At 37.2% G+C, this 24,429-nt stretch overlaps 1 protein-coding gene across 1 annotated transcript in view; it reads right to left on the reverse strand.

The window, feature by feature from the left end:
- Window positions 1-24,429, reverse strand: part of cntfr (ciliary neurotrophic factor receptor) — a 217,164-nt gene that overhangs the window by 76,718 nt on the left and 116,017 nt on the right. Inside the window, exons 3-4 of the mRNA XM_056466902.1 lie at window positions 7,271-7,388; window positions 3,139-3,305 (exon numbers count right to left, since the gene is read on the reverse strand). Of these exons, the coding sequence (XP_056322877.1) occupies window positions 3,139-3,305; window positions 7,271-7,388 (285 nt within the window). The remainder of the gene's footprint in view (window positions 1-3,138; window positions 3,306-7,270; window positions 7,389-24,429) is intronic.

Raw genomic sequence — 24,429 nt, forward strand, 5'->3', positions numbered from 1 at the left:
CGCTAGAACCACAGGGAAAATATTTCCGTTGCCAATTCAGTGATCCAAGCGGCATTAGCATTTTTATGACTATCAAGCACACATGTATCCATGCATGTAAGTTTTCTATTTAGTTGCCAGAAACCACTCCATCAACACCAGCAGCCAATATACTGGAGACATTTTCTTCACTTTTGTTTGTCTGCATGAGTGTTATTTTTCCCCCAGTAAAGAAGATTGCTGTAAGATACCAGATGCTTTATTCAGGTCCATTTACCCATCCCATGTACTATAACTTCAATATAGTCTTACTTGTACTTTTTTGTTAATGCATTTTGATGTGTTTTCACCAAATGTTGGACTTGTAAATGACTGCATGCTGGAGTCTGCTGGTTAAACTACACATTGGCTCATGAAAAATATGCACCTGTTGCTACATTTTAGCAAAACTGATATTGCATTCCTTCTTGCATGTTTCAAGAGAATTTAAAAGTATAATTTCTAGTGAGTGGTACTGTAAGTGCACTGTAAAAATTCTTTTTGACCTTTTTTTCAGTTGAATCAAATCTTAACTTACATCAAGCACATTAAACTTTGTATAACTTAATGTTTAAGAAAATTAAGTTGAAACTTGATTAATATTCAAATACGTTATCTTGTTGTCTTGACTTTTTGTCATTACATTTTTACAGTGTGGCTCATGTCAATGCTTGACGCTAAAACAAACAAATACACACACGCACGCACGCACGCGCACACACACACACACACACAGCGTAATGTACTCTGAAATAAACATGTAAAATAATTATACTCGATTGTCAATGTATTGTCAAATGTATTTATTTTAACAAATTGAGTAGATGTGGTAGAGAGGTTAATTTTAGCTAGAAGGAGTGAGTGAGAACTCTAGTTCACTCCCGAGTTGCACTGTGAATGAATTATAGGCTAAGTTACAATTATACCAGACAAAAGTGACAGACATAGAAGCATCAAGAGTTGTATTTTGTGTTTTTAATCAGAGGCAAGAAATCAGAGGCAAGAATTAATATCAACCTTCACATAAAAAGATCCTTCCAATCATGAAAAATCATAGCACGAGCTGAGCGATATGACACAATGCATAAATGTGCATTAAACTCAAATACTCAGCAATTTACATGTGTTTGTTGCCTTCTTCACATGTGCTTGACAAATATGCATGTTAAACTAACAAAAGACACATTTAAAGAGTACATGCTAATGATTTCAGTATGGCTAAAAATAGAGCTGTGTGATATAGAAGAAATGCAATCTCGATAATTATTTTCTATAACGAACAATACCAACATATATTTTGATTAAGGTTTTTAATGCTTGCCCTTTTAAAAGAGTATCCCAACCATGACTGAAGGCGGATACTGCTGACAGGAAAGTGAACTGTTCACGAAATGAGTCCGCTAAACCAGTGTTTCTCAATCACGCTCCTGGAGGATCAACAGCTGTGCACATTTTCCTTGTCTCCTTAATCAAACACACCTGATTCAGCTCAACAACTCATTAGCAGAGACTGAATGACCTGTGATGGGTGTGACAGACAATGGAGACATCCAGAACATGCAGTGCTAGTGGTCCTCCAGGAACATGGTTGAGGAACACTGTGCTAAACAATACTGGGTGATGCAGCATGAGCTATTTTCGACTGATAGTTTTCAGCGGCCAAAAATGTGGTGAATCTCTAACATCAAGATAATTATAGATTCCTGTTGTTGCATATTTCTGATGTGTGATTGGCACTTAGGATCAATATCGAGTAAAAATGTCCAGAGCTTATCATTATTGTCATGATTCAATATAATATAATTTATTAGGCCAGCCTTCATTGCTTTGTCTCACGTGTAGTTTTAATGTTTTCAAAATAAAAGTCCCGCATACATAGTAAGTAGAATACAATCTTAGACCAACAAAAAAATAAGATAAAATTAAAACTACTGAAATCTCACAAGACAGCATTGTGGCTAATCAAAGCTGCATTAGGCATGCAAAATAATGATACTTTATTGGTCATCAAAATTTTGTGTTTCGTTCCGATTGGCTAAATTTTCAACAGGGTTTACTTGAGAATGAAGAAAATAAGAGTGTTTGTGGCACTTCCATACTGAACTCTTATTATTCAGCTATGCCTACACTGTAAAACTCAAAAAGTTAAGGTAACTCAAAACATTTGAGAAGACCGATTGCAACAAACCATTTACGTTCAAAAACTAATCCTAATAAGTACTGTAAGCTTAATCCATTTGAGTAAACAAACCAATTTGAGCACAGTAAAACCCAATGAATTAAGAGAAATTAAACCAACTGAGTACTGTAAAACTCAATAAGTTAAGGCAACTCAAACCATTTGAGGAAACTGATTGCAACAAACCACTGGAGTTAAAAAACTAATCTATATAAGTACTGTGAGCTTATTCCATTTAAGTTGAAGTAATGAAACATTTAAATAACTCATTACCCTACTTAAAAAAACACCCTAAACCAGCATAGGCCACTTCCAGGCTGGTTTCCAGCCATTTACTGCCTGGTCTTAGCTGGTCAGGCTGGGAGATGACCAGCTAAAACCAAACTATGTCCAGCTTAAACCAGGCTGGTCAAGCTGGTTTTAGCTGGTTTTAGCTGGTCATTTTCCAAAATGACCAGCTAAGACTAGGCTGGAATTGGCTGGAAACCAGCCTGAAAGTGGCCAAAACCCCTCTAAAACCAGGCTGATCAACCAGCTAAAACCAGCCAACCAGCTTAGGCTGGTTTAAGATGTTTTTTTCAGTAGGGTACCTTCAACACTAAGTTCAAAATTCTTTTTTTAAAATAAGTAGAATTAACTTTAAGTCAATTTTTAGTTAACTACACTCATTTCATTTGATAAAGTTGACTGTTGGGTTTTACAGTGTAGTTATATCCAGATTTCCACATGACACCTTTAAAATGAATAAAACGGTTGGTTTTCTGTCTCTAGTATTTATTTTTGTAAAAAAAAAATGTTTTATGAATTAGTGCATATAAAAAAAAGTTGGAAGAGGCATATTTTCCAATTAACTATAACATTTTGTGTATCCCAATCCCCGGACAACAACAACAAAACAAAAAAGATCAAACAACATGGTAAAATTATAGAACAAATCCTACCTATCGAAGACTCCTCAAAGCTGATGGTGGTTGAAGCTCGACCCAGCGAGTTCACTGCCGTAACATTAACATAGTAAGGAGAGCTGGAGAAAAGTTCCGGAAACTTGACGTGACACCTGTTCTTATGAACTGTATCCCTGGTGACCTCCAAAGGCCTCTGGTTATGTCTGGAAAAATATAAAAAGTGAAGGAAAAGATCTAAAACATCTACAAAAGCCCTCTTGCATCATGACATATAATTTTTTTCCAAAAGAATAGTTAATCAAAAAAATGTAACTTTTATGGTGCTGAAAAAAAAAGTCTGCCGCCCAGGTTCTTTCTTGGTGATTAATTTTACGTTCTTGGGGAACTATTTCTTCAACAGCAAGTTCACAAGTTACTGCAGTATGAAATGAATGTATATAATGTCCAGAAGAAACCAACTAACATTATTGTTATTCCATTTTGATGTTTTGCAGCAGACATGTTAAATTAGGACTGCCATTTGCTTGCCTTTAGGGGACCATCTGGGCAAAGGCCTTGTTGCTGACCTATAAACCTCCTGATATCAGCTCTGCATGTGCATTAACTGGACTCTGATGAAGCTTTATTGAGGGTAAACTTTGCAAACCTTGCAGCATATTGTTATTTTTTAAACATCAATCTTGTGTCGTGCAGATAATGTCTAGCTGTGACATTGTGCTCTTGTATAATGATGTATAATGACCTAAACTGCAAGACTTAATGGATTATTAACTCCTTTAAGGGTTTTTTGACAATACAGGTTATCTGAGGTCAATGTTATTTTCTAATTTAAGTGCAATTAGTTCCTTTCGAGAAGTGATTATTTGTAATTTGTATTCAAATCTGACACATTATCCATTAAAGGAGTAATTAAAAACAGGCATGCTGTGAAAATGCCTGCTAATAATTTGTGCTGTGGGTGATTCTTTTTCACAGCGTAATTAAATAAATAGATAAATAAATACATATTGTGTAGATATGTCATAAAATGCTGTTAATATCACCAACTATTTTAAAACAAAAAAAGCCTTTTCTTTTACAATTTACTTGATATTTTGGAAAATGGGTGAAAAATGAAATATTTTTTTTATTTATTTGTTTGTTTGTTTGTTCGTTCATTCCTAATTTTTACTATTTTTTTCAGCAGCTATTACTTAGCCAGATGACCTTTCAAAAAGGATTAGAATATGCTAATTTACTGTTAACTTTGATCATGAAAGTAAATCCTTGCCTCATTTCTAGTATTTACTTATTTCCTTATTTCTAGCATTCAATATTATTATTGAAGCCTAAAATAAATATAATTATCTTTTGGTTGGGCCAATGAAGATGTTGCCAGGGCTAGTAGATAGTTGCCCTGCTACACTATTCGCGTAAAATTCTTAATTAGGTCAATAAACTTCTTTTATATACCATGATGTTATTAATATTTCATTCATCACAGGGCCAAGCTTACACCACCAGGCAGCCATGCAAATTCGTACATACAGTAGCTTCTAAGATCTAATGTGCACATGGTGTGATGGTACATATTACTGTAAGTTCTTAAATTCAGATAAGCTCTATATGACATCACATTTCATGTGCTCCAAATGTCCATTATTATGGATTATATACCCTAAAATGTTAACATTTAAATTTTAATATTGAAATATATTAAAATACACTCAACGGCCACTTTAATAGCTACACCTGTCCAACTGCTTGTTAACGCAAATTTCTAATCAGCCAATCACATGGCAGCAACTCAATGTATTTAGGCATGTAGACATGGTCAAGACGATCCGCTGCAGTTCAAACCGAACATCAGAATGGGGAAGAAAGGTTTATTTAAGTGATTTTGAATGTGGCATGGTTGCTGGTGCCAAATGGCCTGGTCTGAGTATTTCAGAAACTGCTGATCTACTTGAACATGACAATGAGTTCACTGTACTCAAATGGTCTCCACAGTCACCAGAGCTCAATCCAATTGAGCCCTTTTGGGATGTGGTGGAATGGAAGATTCGCATCATGAATGTGCAGCGACAAATCTGCAGCAACAGCATGATGCTATCATGTTAAAATCTCTGAGGAATATTTCCAGTACCTTATTGAGTCTGTGCCACGAAGGATTAAGGCAGTTCTGAAGGCAAAAGGGGGTCCAACACAGTACTAGTAAGGTGTACCTAAAAAAAGTGGCCAGTGGGTGTATTTAGGTTTAACCATTTCCACATTAGTATTTGTGAGTACTATATTGTGAGAAAAAAAAATGGTGTGGTAAAATGTAACAACTTTACTGTCATATATATTTTAATTGTAATGTTAAATGTCATGGATAAGTAGAATTTCCTAAATACAATTTTTAATAATTGCACGTTTACTTTATAATAAATAAATAAGCTCAGTGAAAAGACATTGCATTTGTTTATGCTGTAAAGGTACTGTATAACAACTCACAAAAACAACCCATTAATGAGTGGATGGAGTCCTTCGTAGGTCCTTTATCTTTATTTTTAAAAATAAAAATAAAAAAAGCTTGCTGTAATACTAAAATTTGGTGCATAACATTTCTCACCTCTGATATGCTTTAAAATCCCAGTGTTCGGTTTTATATACTGCCAAATAAACTTCTGGAAGCCGGGTGTTGCACCTTGCTGTATAAAGCAGAGCCTTTTGTACGGGACTTCACATATTGTAGAAATATCTCACGTTTTATGCATTCTTTTGTGATCCCTTCTTTTATAGCCTAGTTTTTTCACTTATTTGACATCTCTAACTGTTGAAAACAAGGAGTAAACATGAATGTACTGTTAATGTAATAAAGTAAAATTTTATACTGTTGGATAAATTGTTTAACTAAACTTTATTTGTGTGCTTTGTCAAGTATGTACACAGAATGATTCATTCATTTCCTTTTCTTCTCTTGATTAATCAGGGGTTGCCACAGCGGAATGAACCGTCAACTTATCCAGCAAATGTTTTATGCAGTGGATGACCTTCCAGCCACAACCCAGCACTGGGAAACACCCATACACTCTTGGATTCACACACATACATTACGACCAATTTTAGCTTATTCAATTCACCTATAGCACATGTCATTGGACTGTGGGGGAAACCGGAGCGCGAGGAGGAAACCCACACGAACACGGGGAGAATATGCAAACTCCACACAGAAATGCTAACTGACCCAGCCAAGGCTCGAACCAGCGACCTTTCTGCTGTGAGGCAATCATGCTACCCACTGCGCCAGCGTGATGCCCTACTTTAATCATGTTAATAATTAAATATATATTTTTTACATCCTATAATGAACTTTTTATTGATTTACTCATTATTGTCTTGTGGTCCTCTATCTTCGAATTAAACTTTTGCTTAATTTATTTAGTACTGTTATATTAAATATTTAGTAAATTTTATGTGATACTAACAAGTTCATTGTACTCTATATACACACACTCAAAAATGACTTTTGTTGCTTCTTTAATTAAAATGAGTTGAAACAACACAAGTCTTAAGTTTTCTTGAGGACAACTTAATTGCTTTTGGTTCAATACACTTAAATTTGTATAATTTGTATATTAGGATAATGCTAACTTAACAGATTTGTGTTGTGACAACATAAATGATTTGTGTGGAACCCAGCTTTTTTTTTTTTTTTTTACAGTATATATGATTAATAAAATGAACTTGTGCAAATTACAAGGATTTTATTTAGGAAGTCATTTTCTCATTGTAGCATAGATTCAGATGTTCTCCAATTCTTTGACTAATGAAAATATAGCTACTTCATGATTGCTCATTCAGATGTGGACAGAAGGCGAGCGAGGGCTTGAGAAAGAGAGCTGGAGCTCTAGTCTGTGCAGGGTTATTCCACAGGGGCTTTGGGCTGAGAGTCCACTTATACCGCCTTGAGTTCCAGCACTCAGAGTCAGACAGGCCTAATCAGCTCTCAGCAGACAGTGTCTGACCACACAGATCACTGATTCAGATGAGCTCAGTGTGTCTCAAAGCCTCAGTCGAACACGAGAGGGCATGACATGACAGACGGAACCAAAGGAGAGCAGAAGGAAGCTGAGGTTGAGCGGGAAACAAGAGTTGACAGATGGAGTTACAAACAAAGGGAAAAGCAGACTAGTAAATATCTTACTGGACATCGACTTCGAAGTCCGTTGGGATGAACGTTGGATGCTGAAGGTGCCAGCTGCAGTAGAAGCCTCTGGGATAGGTGTTTGATCGACACGTCACCTGTGGTTCCTTGGGAGGAACTGTGGAAAAAGCAGAAGGTGGGAAATGTAAGTACTTTGTCAACTACAACACCTTCAGAAATCCATCAGCGGCCTAAAATACAAGTCCCAGGAGGGTTTTACGATATCCCCTGCTTCTTTGGCCGTGTAACCCCTTGAACCTCCCCCATTCCAAGCATCAAGTGGGAAAGGAAATGTAATAACCGCCCATGCCCTCCTTCCAGATTAGGGTCCTTTCTTACAGCGCCACTGGACCGTGCCTACCACTGCAAGAATTGAAACTGATGACTTGGACCAGTTGCCAGGGTTACGCATAATATTACTCCTTCCCATGTGTGAAACGGAGAGTGATTTAAGCCTCGTTGGCTGCCGAGCGCCGCCTTCTCCTTCCTCATCTCCATCGGCCCCCGGGGGCCTGACAAACTAGAGCCTGCGAGAAACAAAACCACTTCTAAAGCTCACCTCTGGGCTCCCCTTTGAGCTTTGATTGCGCTAAACAGCATACTAAGCTGCCAGCTTACACACGTTCTTCCCTTGCGTGATTGCGATGAGGTTAGCTTTGAGATTTTTGATGGGGATTTCTATCTTTGCGCTTGTGGGAACATGCAATGCTCTCAAGGCTTGATATAAAAGACACTGAGTGAAGAACTTTTGAAAGTGACTTTAAGCCTTATATGATCCACTTTATAAGTGGCGCTTGCTAAGCTTAGCATGGGTAATATTGCAAATACCCTAACCTGCATGTAAAGCTTGGCACAAAATAGGTAACCCTTAGTTTTATGTACTGATTATGGGTGTCCATTCCTGCTCCTGCAAGGCTATTGTCACATTGAGTACATTTACATGGACATCAATAACTCGATTTTAATAAGATTAATAATATCCTCTGATTAAGAGTCTACAATGTAAACAGCAACTTTTGATTAATTTAATACTATTAAGGTCATAATGGAACTAAACAGAAATATAGAACTAAACATGTTGATATTAGTTGCATTATTGAAGTGCAGTACAAACATGTAAACACCTTCATCAAACTATTACCATCATGTAGGATTTTCGTCGCATTTTGCGACAGGATATTCCATACACACACAGCTGTTTGACATTTTCTGCACCTACCAAATCCATGAAGGACCACCAACACCTGCATTGTGAAATGCGGAGGGCTTTTTATTTCCCATACAGCCTGCGCTATCAAATTCCACTAAAACAACACTCTTCCCGCAGTTCATACTCGCATCCACTATCTCGTTTGTGATGAGGCATGAAAGAAATATTCCTGAATGAAAGTGAAGCTGCCAAACTGCAGTTAAAGTCGACAAATTAAAAATGAAACACCTGAAATTACATGAAACTGAGGAGGAAATGTGGACACTCCAAAAATAGGGTTGGGCACCTCTGCTGTAGACAATACACATATTAGAATGATTGAGTTATGCTTTTTTTAATATATATTTTTTTAATTTGGGCCTTCAGTAACTACCAAGAATGTTCGGTAAACCTTACTGTCATACCCTTTCTGCTTACCAGGGGTGCAAATCCGAAAACCATCGTTAGCCGTTGTGTCGTTATGAACATAGTTTGTTGATTTGCCGTTTCCCAAATCCGTTGTTCCAACAAACATTCACAAACTGCGTCGCAAACTTCTATGCTTGCAACTACACCTCTGGAGAAACATAGTTCCTGTATTCTATTCCCAGTTATCCCCCATGCCCTATTCATTTAGGACATTCTAACATTTTAACATTGGAATGATTTTTATTTTTTAAAAAGCAATAAACTCATCTCTCTTAGGTGTAATTTGCTTTCAAAGTATTTTTACAGTTCAGTTTTAGCGATGCTTTTAATGTATAGTGGGTTATTTATTAAGTATCTGTACTGTATATGACATAGGCTAGTTGGTTAGCACATTTCTGCAGTGGTTTGCATGTGTCAAATTGTAAAAGTAGACTTAAAAATAAAAAAAAAACTATATCCTACTTAATACATAATAATAATAATAATCATACTTTAATATAGTTAATATTATTATTAAAGTATGTTTTTTTCATTTTATAATAAATAATCAATATTAAATTTCATTTCCTAATAAATAGCCTCATTGTTCATTTATATATATATATATATATATATATATATATATATATATATATATATATATATATATATATATATATATATATATATATATATATATATATATATATATGATATTAGAATACGTGTTAGCTTTTGTAAGCAATTTTATGTTTTATAATATAATATGTAATGTCCCAATAATATCTGTAAAGGAAACATAGGCCCTATATGAGCCATTTACATATATTTCAATTAATATATTCCAAAACTAATATTGGATTTTTTTTATGTGTGTGCGTGTAAAACAATATAATTTGCACAAAGAAATTATGGGGTTCTTCTCTAAAGAAGTTGTTACCACCCCATTTAGAGCATCATTATGGGTGTTTTACGTTTTACTAACATGATTCAAACAATGCATCTGCGACAGAGAAACTGCATCATTCTTTTCTCAAACAATGCATTGCACTATGATAGTTCAGCCGCGAGTTACGTTATTGTTTGGGAAACAAACTATAGAATTAGTACACTGCACTTTTTATTATAATGACAATTCAAACAAACTTAAAATAACACTCTACTTTTTTTATTGAAATTCAAATTCAACAAAGAGTTTTGGTAATTTAAAGCTTTACTCCTTTGTAATTAGACAGTGTAGCAAGATTGACATAAAATAAAAATTGGCTAGAGTTAAGCTTTAAATTGAACAATTATCAAAACACTTGTTTAACATTTTTTGGAACAAGTTGCTAATGATCTGATACATTTAAAAAAAAAATTATGTTAAACTAAACTAAAACCGTCGGGAGAATAGCTGAATGGATTAAAAAATGGTGAAACTCAATTGTTTAACTATAGGTGACTTGAAAAATTAGCATATTTCTCAAAAAAAATTGAGTGTTCCTTTAAACATGCAATACATTTTTTTGCATTGATTTCTTCTGATTTTGTTATTTTAAATGACTCAAATTACTACTTTGCAAAACCATCGATTGATTATTAAAGGTGCAGTAGGTGATCTGCCTAAATGCTCTCCATTAGCATAATATCTTTGAAACATATCTCCTTCCCCTGCCATCCAAAGCCACACCTCCTAAATCACGAACGCACACATTAAAGACAACTAGATCATGTCATTTACCAGTTAGAAAACTTTATAGTACTTTATGATGCTACAGTTTCAAACAAAAAACTGTCTTAAATCTAGCACATTTTCAATTGTGTAGCAAGCAAAATGCATGCATGCAAAGATCGCTGGTCCCACTCTCTAACACGCTTTGTCCTACAGTGACTGTATGCTTAGTGCTTGACCGGACGGGTGCAGGAATTACACTTATTACCAGGATTTGACATTAACTTTTTTTATCACCAGCCACTGTGGCTAATAGTTTTCCAACATTACTAGCCACTCTGCGTTTTCACTAGCCACAATTTTGTTGCTGGGAAAATAAACTTTATATGCGTAATATGACTTGACATGCTAAAATTACTTGATTTAGATTTTGTGTTATATCCACATGCCTCCTCATTACTTTCACTCTATGTGTGTTGTGTATGAGCTTGCTTAATGAGCATGAGCAAATGGGTCATGGTTTTAGAGTGTTAAATTGCAATTAGTTTTTATTTCACATGACTTTTCAGAGCTCAAAATTAAAGATTTACCAAATTTATCTCTGACCACACCAAACAATGATTATTTCTTAGCCAAAAAATGTTAAATGTGTCAAAACAAGCAAAATATAGCTGTATACTATACTTAGTATTTAACAAAACATTTATTAAAAAAACAAAGAAAAACAATTGACTTTTAAATAATAATTATTGTCATGTATCTAAAACTATGCACAATAATCTGTCCTGGCTATAGGTCTCTCAGGTTACCAGTTAACTACACATAAACGGGGGGATAATCTCCCATTAAAGTAATGTTATTGTAAAAAATTATAATTAAAGCATATTAACAAAAATAACTAAGCAAAAGAAAGCAAGTGACAAACATACCGCGTGTGATAATGAAAGGATGATCACACACACAAGGTTAAGGTTAGGCCAATTAATAATCTGTTCAAAGTGAAAGCAACCGGTGCTGCTTGCAAAAAAAAAAATAATTGGAGCTCTTGAAAGCAGCAAGACTGTGGGTACATTAGGTTTTTATCTAGTCTATTTGAAAAAGAACCAATCACAGTTGTGTTTCCAGGCACGGTTGCTTCACGCAAGGAAACGTGAGCGTGCATCACATCAGCTGTTAGCGCAAGTGATCATCCTCTCATTCGGTATTCATCTGTTTTCTTTTGCTCGCGTGAACACAATTTTTTTTTTGAGTCGTGCTGCTTCTCGATTCTTAGATCACATTTGCATGCATATTGGTTCATCCTTATTGTCGAACCCTGCTTTTAAGAAAACTACAATTCAAAAAACTATTTTCAACCAGCCAAAGCGGCTAGTGTGAGTGTCTGTCTAACCAGCAGAAATCTACTTGCATTTGATGGGTTGGCGGGTGTTAATGTCAAGTCCTGCGTATTACTAAGCCATTCTTGCATGTTATTGTAGACCGAATATTCAAAGTAGCATGGTAAACATAGGGAGCACGTCACAGGTTGTCATTGCTCAAAAATTGACCAATGTGAATATAAAAGCAACTTCACCTCAGCACTATTTACTTATGTTTTGTTGTTAAAACATATCCAATATTGATTTGGGATTTAAAAAAAATAAAAAATTTAGCATTTGTTTTTACCGCTGTCACTCTCTCTCTCGTGTGCAGGTGAATGTGATGCGTGTGCACGCGCAAACGGCGGATCTGCGTGAATGGGTGTACAGATGTACAAATCTACATTTCTTGACAGACAGTTTTGGCTAATTATCAGAATTATGGAAATTATCAGCGTGACTAATTTTAATTGTATCTTTTAGTCTTATTCCTTACCCAGATTATAAAACACATATAAATACATTTAGATCATTTACTTTAATCATTGTTGTTTAAATGTGATGAGACTTTCAACCAGCACAACAAAAATGTTTCTGAAGACAATCACCTACTGCACCTTCAAGCAATGAAGAATCATGTACAAATCGAGTACCATCTTATCTCAATGTGAGTTAGGAGATGCAGGAGATAGTGGAACACTTGTTAGAGGAGAGGAGGAGTCTGGAGCATGATGCGTTTGACCTGACATTCCAATCATGTGCTGCTACCTCAGTGCTTAGACAGTTTCTCCTCAGGAGGTGCATTCCTCCATAGAGTTCAGCCTGCAGGAGGCCTTCCTCACCCTCAGGCCAAATGGGCACACTGACAGCTCACGGACCCTCATCTTTGGCTACTATAAACACCGGAACCCTCCCCTTTCACTTCCCCACCCTTTCTAAAAGAAAGCACACGGTCATCCGCATAGTGGAAGATCTCAAAGACATTCTCCAAAGAGGCAAAAGCGGCAAAACAAAAGATGGTTGCTTTTTTTCTGAGAGAATTTGCAACCTAGCAACACCTCTATTGTTTCCTTTATGCTTTTTTTGCTTCCCTCCTTTTTTTCGTAGAACAGAATGTTGTTGAAGTGACAACAAAGACATATCTCAGCCTTCTTCCTTAAGAGTGATTTCATCTAAGCTACCAGCGCCAAAAGAACAGCATTAGCAAGAGATGGGGAGAAACCGAACAAATGTGACACTCAAGCCATCTTAGTTATAGTAGCTCTTAAAAAAAGAGTAGGAAACTAATGGGAAGGTTTAATTAGCAAACATGTAATTTACAAATCTAACTTAAATGCATTATTTAAAAAGATATATTATTATTATAACTACATTTTTCACATATTTAGTGTGTTTTCACACATAAACTTTTGTTTTGGAACCTGGCGCGTTTCCCCAGTTGCCCCATGTTCATTTGGCATATGTGAATACAGCAATCATGCTCGGATCCACCCCAAAACAATCAGTCCGAGATCGCAAGAATGAGGTGGTCTCAGCTCAATTGAAACAAACTCTGGTGCGAATTGATTGTAGTAAGAAAATAATACGATCCGAACCAGGCTATATATAAGTGAATTATGAATATATGAAGAAAGAATTACAGTATGAATAGGGTGGGAGGTAGTTCCTACCGGAATGGCATGTGCGTTTCATGTTAAGTACGAAAGTGAAAGCATGCTGAACTGTTAACGAGAGCTGTTAATCCGTTAAGAAATTTTACCGAACAGCAATCTTGGTTTATCAGTTATTTCTCTCTATAATGTAAAGCCTATAATGCTAAATTCTAACCAACGGCTATATGAGAAAGTCTTACAGTACCTCAGATTTATACTTGGTGACAATGTCTGTGGGTGTCACCATTCAAAATTAAAGTGCAGCTTTTCGCTTATAATGTCTCATTGCTCATGGCAATAAATTAAAATAAGGATGCATTACAGCTGAGCGGGACTCTGAAAAGTTACCCGTAAAACTCTAACTAATGTGACGAGAGTTTATTTACACGTTTATTTTGGTCTGTTTAAAAACTTTGCCTTGTGAAAGTGAACCGCACCATGAACAAAGTGCAAAACTGCAACAATTTTAATCCTTGTTTCAAAACAAAACAATCGATCTACAGGTTTGAAAGCACCCTTAGGCCCAATCCCAATTCTACCCCTAAGCCCTTCTCCTTCCCCATACCCCTCGTAGGGGTGTCTCAATTCTCTTTAGCTTGAAGGCATAAGGCTAAGGGGAAGGGCTAGATCGCTCTTCAAACAGAGATTTTTCAGGACCACACTCGAAACAAAGGGGTACACCATCTACAACAGCAGCAGAAAGGAGGAAGTAAGGAGATGCACAAATTAGTATTTTTTGTCATTATTACGATTTTTTACAACAAACAAGCACGTTTTAATACATTCATAACGCCGTGCATGTTTTACGATCATACTTAAAAAAAAAAAAAAAAAAACGCTAAAATAAAAAGTGCTGAATTTCGCTATCTATAATACCTAATAATAACTCCTGTAAAGTAGTTCCTCAACATACTTTCACATCTGTCACTCGATGACACTCGAATACCCTGTCAGAAAAGTATAGTGGCTGGGAATGACTGTTTTACAGTGTCTGGTAAAATGTTAATGTTGTTTTTGTGTGTTTACATAATGTAATTAACATGGCCACGGTGTAAATGCACAGTACAGTGACAATCTTATTGCCACATTATATCGTTATAACGTTATAAATGTTGCAATTGCATTCAGTGATTTACTGAAGATAGATACCATAAAATAAGACTGGAATAACTAGTTGCCATCATTGATCTCATATGAAGTAAGAGATCGCCATGACATGCAATGATGTATGCAGGTGTTGTAGTGGTGTCCAATTTTTTAGGGGTAAAATTTGAAGCCCTTCCCCTTCACACTCTGTTTCAATGGCCAAGGGGCAGGGGTAGGGGTATACAAATAGAATTGGGATTGGGCCCAAGTCTCATTTAGCCATGCTAAAACCATCAAAGTAAAATGCTTTGTGCGAAGTCATCAAAGCAAAATTGTTTGCTAAATATTGTCAAATTCATCAAATCTTCTGCACCAGTAAAAAGTGGACTGACTGATATATTGTGAATGCATGAGAAATTAGTTTACTTGTATTTCTCTCCTCAACACTTGCTTTGCATTTAAATGCAATAATTGAAAAAAAAATGCGTGGGACTATACCCAAAATTTCCCTCCTAAAATTCTGTGATGTCAGTACGGTCAACAAGACCTCACTTCATGCAACCATAACCCTACAGAGTGCTGTCATATCATATACAGGCCTTGAAAATGATTGCTTCCAAACTACTGGTACCAAAAGTGAAACTTCAGTACTATTTGTAATAAAAGCTGATAATTGCAGAGGTCAATGAAGAGGTGCAATTTAGCTGTCAGACGAAGTACATTTACTGGTGAAAAAAAGTCCTTCTCAGACATCCGGAGTCCTGTTTTTCTATGCTGACGCAATTTAAATGAAACATACGAAAACATTTGCCTTTGACCTTAGCTGCTTATTCTTTAACCCCACTTTAAATCTGAACTGTGCTTGTCACTCATCACGCTGAAAGCATCATGTGTGATTCGACGACCCCAGGCGCATCAGGTAAACTCTCTCACACTCTCAACAAATCCACTTGGTCATGCAAAATCCAAAAGGAAAAGCTTTGCTATTGGCCCCCTGTGATGCTGGCTGTCTGCTCCCTAATCTGAGGCCATTAAAAGGCCAGCACAATGAAAGACATGTTTTCAGGGGTCAGTTGACAAACGTCAAGCCGCCAGGCCACATGAAAGGCGGGTGAGTGAATCCCAGGCGACCACCACTATCATCACTAACTGCTGATCTGTCAAAGCCGGGTTTGAGCCCCCCTCTATAATATGTCTGGAATGTGAACTATGTGCTTGACAATTGAAAGCAGTGGCAAGAGCAGCACATGGAACGGGGTTAAGTTGCATTGAAGGCCCTGTAAAAAAAAGTGCATATCAGTCAGAGGAAACACCTAACGCTGTCTAGACCAGCAACTAATACAACATCAGACAAATCTGGCAAGTGGTTATTAATCTTGAAGCATGCTGTGGGTGTTTGAAAGCTTGCAGAGCCATAATTATTTGATTTGAGTACAATACAAAAACGTTGTCTAATACAACTGGATTTGTCATGATACAAGCAGTGTTTTTTAAATATTTGCTTTAAAGTATCACTCCATTTATTTTAATAGGCTCATTTTACGGCTCCTCTAAAATTAAACAGTCAAGTTTTACCATTTTTGAATCCATTTAGCCAACTTCAGAGTCTGGCAGGAGCACTTTTATCTTAGCTTAGCATTAATCATTGAATTGGATTAGAACATTCGCATCTTGCTCAATAAAATGACCAATGATTTCAATCATTTTTCTACTTTGAGCTTGATTCTTCAGTAGTTACAATGTGTACTGAGACGACAGAAAATTAAATGTAGCTATTTTATTGGCTGATAAGTTTAAGAACTATACTCATGTAAAGGTACTTCTGGTACTTCTGTACCATGGCTGCACCAGGTCCAGTGGTACACAGTGCCTGAAAATAGTTCACAACACCAAGCTCTACATTCACACCACCATCTGCATAATATCATTGCGCATTCCTCTAGATGGTAATAGTATAATCCAATTCAATAATATATGCTAAGCTAAGCTAAGCTAAAAAAGCTAAGCTAGGTTAAATGGTAAAACTCAACTGTTTAACTCTTAAGGAATTGTAAAAATGATTTTGTAAAATGATTTACAAAACAGTTTCCCAAAAACATAGAGTGTTCCTTAAACACTTTTGGTTGCTTTACTATAAAACATCTTGCATGCAACATTTCAAATATATTTTGGTTGAAAATGACTTATAATATTTAGTCCTCACAGGCTTTTATAAGTTGATTTCTATGTACACTACCTTACAAAAGTCTTTGACAAAAACGACTGGGTTCATAAATCTCTGCAATGACTTAAATAACTTTTTAATAAAATCATCTGGAATGGCAAAGAAAGCGTTTTTGCAGGACTCCCAGAGTCCATCAAGATTGTTTGGATTCATCTTGAATGCCTCCTCCATCTTACCCCAGACATGCCCATTAATGTTTATGTCTGGTGATTGGGCTGGCCAGTCCTGGAGCACCTTGACCTTCTTTGCTTTCAGCAACATTGATGTGGGGGCTGAAGTATGACAATGAGCGCTATCCTGCTGAAAAGATAGCTCTCTCCTGTGGTTTGTAATGTAATGGGCAACACAAATGTCTTGAAACCTCAGGCTGTTAATGTTGCCATCAACTCAATGTGACCCCAAACCATGAATTTTCCTTCACCAAACTTGACAGATGTTTGTGAGAATCTTTCATAACTTTTTAATTTAGCGGCTAACTCAAATGTATTTATACAGTCTCGTTCATACATTTTAGTTTGACTTCCTTATCCCCATTTATGGTTGTCTTTAGGGTGGAGTTTGAGGGTCAATCTCCTTTCAAAAATTGTACGTTTTTGCATAAATTGAATCATATGAATTTGTAAGATTTAGCTACAATTCTGCTAATACATAAAATACATATGTTTTATCGTGAGATCAGGCTGAAATGCTTAAAAACCTCATTAGTGCATTATATTAGTGTATTATAATTATGTTATACTGTACAGCCATCATTAAATTTAAACGTTTAACCACCTTGTTCAATAAAATTAACTTGCCTTGATTAATAAATCTATATACCATGGATATCATAGAACTTGTCTAATCACTTCTTTCTTTTTTCCAAATTCAGTTACAGAAAAACAAAACAAAATAAAAACAGTTCTGGTTACTCCAAATTGTGCTTTTAATTTTGCTTCACTTCAAGACAAGGGTTTAGGGGGGTGGGGTCTTCAAATAGGCAAAGCCATCATCATAAATTAGTCACAGAGCTTGTCCTGTGCAGAAAGTGCCTGGCTGGCATCTTGTCAAGGAACAGCTTTGCTCCGTCTGTGCATGCATGCAAATTTATCTTATGCCTTGGAATCTAATCGAAAGTCCAATATAAAAAAGCCTCATAAATCCTCGACAGAGGTGCTTGAATAGGAGCGACGGTGAGGACCACTGCTAGAGATGCTAAATGAATTGTTCTCTCACAAGTGCTAATAAATCATCAATCTCCTCTGAGTATGTACTCTGTGTCAAGGATGTACAGGAACTGAGCATAAGCCACAAAATCTGTCTTGGTTCCTTCTTTTAGGAACAAAACAAGGCAGCGCTTTACTCATGCTTTGTTTTGTCGATGAAACATTTCTACTCTGTACCATATGTTCCGGCGTATTGTCGAGACAGACAGAGCTGTGCAAGTGAGACAGGAAAAAGCTAGTCAGCAATCTTTAGCAAAACAATTTTAAAGCATCATACAAGCTAAATCCACCATGGTACACTGACAATAAATCTAAGAGTAATACACTGTGCAGTGTTAACAGTCCGTGGTGTTAACAATCCATTTAACAGTGAAAGCTGTAGAAAAACATGGGACAGACTTTGTTTTAAAAAGGTCCATTTCGCAGCAAAGGTGCTGTTGTTTTCACTTACAGTGTGTTCAGTCAGGGTGGTCTAGTTATGTAAACTAGCTCTCGACAGTTTCAGATCACTAAAATTCAACCATTTAGCTTACCCATCAAAGAATCATTTAGTATGACACGTTTCTATCATTTTAAAAGCTACAAGTAGCAAGTAAGTAATAGAATGGCTATGGGTTATATGTACAACAACACGCAATTAGTTTAATATGCAACATTCCCCCCAAGGTTCAAAAAGCAGTTCTTATAATTGCCTCATGTTTAAAGCTGAGCTGTTTGATGCTTGAAGACAAACTTTTTAAGAAAAATCGAAGCATTCCTGAAAATCCACAAAACATCTGGGTCAACATTATCACCAGTCATCCCATTTAGCCTTCCGGGACCAAAGAATCCAAACTATATGTACTTGCAATGACAAAAACAAGCTGAGGTGATTTTCAAAGGTACCAACACAAGCTGTACTATGCAAAGACTAGAGCAGGGACCATCTGTACAGGGGCGGAATACATGAATAATACTTTGAGTCTCTAAACCTCAAGGCAGTATTTTTATATTGAAGCCATTAGTGTGTGGTGGGAATAAATAGCAGTTCCGTTTCCTCAGGCCCTCTCTTGCACTGTCCCCCAAACCATCCGATTATTGTTGAGACAATAGGATGTTTGAGAAATTGTGACGTAAGAAAATGCTCTGGTCACTCCTGGGGGAATTCCTGGGATAGGGGTTAGCTTTGTGACCTTCATGTTGATTGAAAGTGAATCCTGACTTTAAATAAAATAATACTTCACAGTGCAGTACTGCAAAACATACACAAGCTAGAGTAGGTAAAGTGATTGTGGGTCCTTTTCTTATTTGCAACATCATCAGGCAGTTCATCCAAGACTAAAATCCTATCTAAATGAATAGGGAAACCCTGAAATCATGAGAACCACTTGCAAAACAGCAACAAAATTTTAAGTGAACCGTCTCATTGTTGTTGCTTAAGCCCTAATTATGTTTTAAAAAAAAGTTATTTCAGTTTGCTCAAGCTACTGTGGATGTGCAAAGATGGGGGGAGTGTATTTGTCTGAATAACACAGCTAAGAACCGGGTTAGTAGCCTACTAACACAGCTAAGTAGCCTACTGTTGACCGGGTGGCTGCTGAGATTGGATACTATACCAAAGTTGGTGACCCGTGGGTGTTACAGACTATATAAAAAAGCTGAGTACCAGGGGCGGAGTCAAATTAAGTGATTTTTTTCAGTAGAACTAAAAAAACGGGAGGGTGGCGGGAGATGGGTCTGAAATACGGGGGACTGCCAGAAAAAACAGGAGTGTTGGCAGGTATGTTAAAAACACTGAAAAACAGAGACAGAACTCGTAGCAAAGACTGGAAGATGACACTGGAAGGGTCAAAATAAATGGAAGCACACAGTGTTTGAACAAGTGAATCTGTCCAGACTCCTTCCCCCCAAAATTGTGTGGCTATAAAGAACGACAACTGGCTATTTCTACCTAAAGGTGGCACTTCCTTCACTGTGGAAGCCATACTGAGCATTGCACATTTCCCCATTCATAGTAATGGTACTAAACTATGTTATAGTTACAGTAGACTAATCTACTCTCTGACCCCATCTTTGGAAGCTTTGCACCAGCTTTGAATGTTCACTCGATTGAATGGGTGTTATCAGGGGTTATCAGCTGATAAATATGGGGCTGTAGAGACCTTCTGCAACTACTGGTAGACTCAGAAGGCTATTATCATCCATCCACATGGTTAATCAGCTATACTAATAGAAAAGACTCCAGATCCAGATTTGTTTTTACATTACTGAGACGGTTGGGTTTAGGATTAGGGTATGGACAGACGTTAATAAAATATAATTGATGGGAAGTTTTATAAATAATTTAAACAATTCTCATGGTTAATCAGCTATACTAAGAGAAGACTCCAGATCCAGACCTGTTTTTACTTTACTGAGACATTTGGTTTAGGGTTGGGGTAGGGGTAGACATTAATAAAATACAATGTTTGGGAAATTTAATAAATAATATAAATAATTCTCGTTAACTTCCGGCCACAGCCATATCTGATCTTTGGCTAATTAACCATGTGGGTGGATGGTAGCAGCCTTCTGAGCCTACTAGTAGATGCAGAAGGTCCCTACTGGCCCATATTTATCAGCTGATAACACATATAATGGCCATTCAATTGAGTGATAACATTAGAGTCGGCTAAGTTTTGTTTATTAAATTTGTTTAAGCCACTGGATTGTTCTAGTCAACAATTATACCTTAAACAGCTTTAATCATGGTTTATGGACTTGCATATGCTATTTTGAATGCACTATTAGTGTGTTCTACCTTTACGACAATGTTGTTTAATTATTTTCCCAGAGAGTTTATCTCCAACACACCTACCTTGAAGTTTCAAGTCATCCCAAAGACCCTGATTAGCTGGTTTAGGTGTGTTTAATTAGGATTAGAGTTAAACTCTGCTGGAAGGTGGGCTTTTAGGAACAGGATTGGACACACCTGCTTAAAGGTATTGTTGTAGAACTAACATTATTCCATGGATAATTTCTACATGATATCCTGGCACTAGAGGTCTGCAAGGCTAAGAGATATAAAAAATGTCCCAGAACAGTTCAAAAATACAATTTATAGATTTATACACAAGACCCTTTGTGATATCGCTCTACTTTTACATTTGTGGTAATTGTTTATTACTCATATACAATCAGTGAAGTAGCCTGAGTTATTTGTTCATGAAATATACCAATATGGTTCTCAAGATCATTTCACTTGATCCAGTTAAAGTGGTTACCAGCACACTGGAAAGGAAGACTATGAGTGCATATATCTTTTTTTGTATCTCCTGAGGTCCACAGAAGAGACAATTCCTTTTGTTTCTTCCACCCATTCAGTCACAAAGTTAAAGAACCCAGGGCTGCAGGGACTGGGAGGGGGTAAGTCATCAGGGCAAGTTAGGATCTGAAGTGGGCCATCATGAGGGGCTAATTTGACAGAAATTCCGGGAGGAAGACTGATGATTGCTGGGCATGTGGTTGAAAAACAAAGAGGGTGGAGTTGATGCATGAAGGAGGGGTGGGAGAGGTAAATGGACACAACAGTATGGACAAAGTAAAGGCTGAGCAGTGTTTGGGTGGTCCGAGCCTCTGTGGACATTCATGAGAAAAGTGTTTTCTTTGCTCTGCCCTAACAATCCTGTGAAATGCAAGAGAATTGTCTCTTACTGTAAATATGAATGTGTTTTTATGTCACCCGTGGGTGTCTATGTTTTGTGGAGTTCAATTATTATTATGCATGCCCCTGGGAACCAAGAGTGTCTGTGTTTGGAATAGATGAGTCTTGGCAGGGGTGTTATTAATCAAGAACAGTGAGCAATGTGTTTGCACTTAGCCACGATTATTAGCAAGTCAAATGCCAAGCTTGACATGATGTCAAAAAAGTATTGCATACAAGTTAATTTTAATGAGAACCTCTGACATTCAACAGAGGTGTTAACACTCACTTTTAAAAATAGAGTAAGAGTGCAGTCATATAATTATGTTATGTGTTTAACAAATGCACAATAACTGAACAAATTTAGCTCACACCATTACAAGTTTACTCAGTCTCATCCTCTCCCTGGTTTTATTAATTGCCTAACCTGGCTAGCCGAACTGCCACAATGGCTAAGTTGGTAACTAGTTTTACTGATTATCCAGTTGGTTGGTCTAGCAAACTTTTTTTTAAAGTGAGAGAAGTAATCATCAGGTTGTAGCTCACAGACCACTTCATATCCAATGACTCATTGCTCTCCAATTAGTCAAGGATTATTTAGCAGTGAGGATGGACAGGACTCAATGCGATATCAAGCTGTTCAATGATTCAATATTCCCTCTAAATCCCCCAGAATGGTGTTTTTTTATGAATGTCTGTGAACAGCTGGGAAGTGGGTCTAGTCTACAGTAGGGCGGGTGATGGTGGATGGCCAGTCTAATATTCCAGAGAGAGTCATGGGATAAATGGTGTTCATTGTGTAGACGGAGCTCCCTGTCATTCCACAGTCATGCTAATGGCTTTAATCTGACAGTGGGCTCTGGTAGTCGGCTCTTTGCTCCTTGCCTTTTTCTGACATCCCACCCTCCCTTCACCTCCATCCCCTTCACATTCCTGTCCCCCGTGTCATCCACAAGGAACGGGCAGTATTACATGCCTGTTTGTTCCCTTTGTCATATAGCCTTCCCAGCTATTAGGGCTTGATTTAGGAGGGGCAGTGGTTTGGGGGTTAAAGCCGGAGAAAAGCGGGTGATGTGAACGGGAGCATGGTTGGTTTCTGTCTGAAACCTCTAAGCTCAAACTCTGGCCCACATTCACTCTACCCCTGCTGATCACCAGCCATTGTTTCTGATCAGCCAGGAATTTGCTCATGCAAAGCCCTCTTTGATTTAAAAGAAAAAAAGACTGTTCAATATGTTAGTTGAAGACTGGTGGTGGAAGGGAGTGTAAATTGCATATTGTTGAGGTGGAATCCAACAGTAAGGTTTTGCCTAGTCTCACTCTGGCTATAGGGCAATGAACCTAAAGATTTTTGCCACCTAAAGTAAGTCTGGTATAGTACAGTTCGGCTGCAGCTTCTTTATTATGCTAGCAGCCTGAGCAATTGAGCTGAAAATTGGTACACCAAGACAATCTAAAGCCATGTGGGTCGAGCAGGGATGAGAGTGAATCAGCTTAAAATACCAAGGTAATCTAGATTGACATGCCCAATAGCAGTTGGAATTTAATGCCACATGGGTGCATCAGGAACTCATGGACATGCAGGATTGTTTTCATCCTGTTTTGGCCCATCAGTCTGCTAGATAATGGAGAAGGTTGCTAAGATGTATCTTTAATGAGGTGTGATGAAGTAATAGCCTCTAATATGCATGTCAGGAAAGTCTTTTTGCCAAAAAAAAAAAAAAGGGAAATGACATGTTGGTATTTGTGGACGGCTCAGTTCCTGTCTGGCAAATTTAATCCTGGCACAAAGTTGGTCTCAGGACTTACCACTCAGTGTTTAATTAGTGACTGTTAAAGTTTAAAGTTTAAGCCATGGATTAGAAGTCCTAGTGAGAGGATTAGTCCAAAATACCAGTCTGGGTTTTGGGAATAGATTCGGGGCTTTAAATGCATGGCATGAGTTCATCGTGATGTGGAAAGAGAAAAACTAGAAAAGGTGTCATTTCAGGCAATCAGTTTTGGGTAGGCAGTTCTGTTGGATGTTGGCGAATGGATGAATTGCATTTCTCACGACTGCGTTCATCAGCCATATTTTTGACACGAGCAATGCCTGACAGCTTAATTGATCAATCTGTTAGATAGATGCTGCTTCTCAAAGATGGAATGCCTTGATTTCATCTTGAATTTTAATAGGCCTGTGTGTTCTAGGGCTTTTGACCTGTGGGATAAATATTATATTACTACAAGGGCAACCCTGTAGTTGTGGTTTGCCTAGGAACGACAGCTCCAACCAAAAACACTTGTGAGATAGAAAGTGATACATGGGTTAAAAAATGGGTGGAAATAGTTCTAATGGGGGCAGCAGGAGCACAACGTGCTCTCTAATTTCAGTCTAATTTTCTTTGAGAGGAAAATGACAGGTTAAGTTGAATGGTTCCCCTTAATATTTACCATTTCTCCTGACATTTTCCTCTGCGGTGTTCTTGTGAAAATATCAGGCAGATTAACATTTCTGATGGGTAAGCCAAGAATCCCTGCAGGAATCACATTGGGGACTTAATTTCTGCACCGCAACGACGGCATAAATGATCCCTCTGCTTATAATTAGATATCAAGACTCGCTTGTAACTTTGGAATACGCTCGGGCCAAGTAAAAATTAGTCACAGTTCAACAGATGTCTGTAATTTCTGTAAAAAGGATATGAAGTTAAATAAAGGTTTTCAAGCCAGTTTCAAACCC

The sequence above is a fragment of the Danio aesculapii genome, chromosome 10 (genome assembly GCF_903798145.1).
Source record: "Danio aesculapii chromosome 10, fDanAes4.1, whole genome shotgun sequence".
In the NCBI taxonomy this organism is placed as follows: Eukaryota; Metazoa; Chordata; class Actinopteri; order Cypriniformes; family Danionidae; genus Danio; species Danio aesculapii.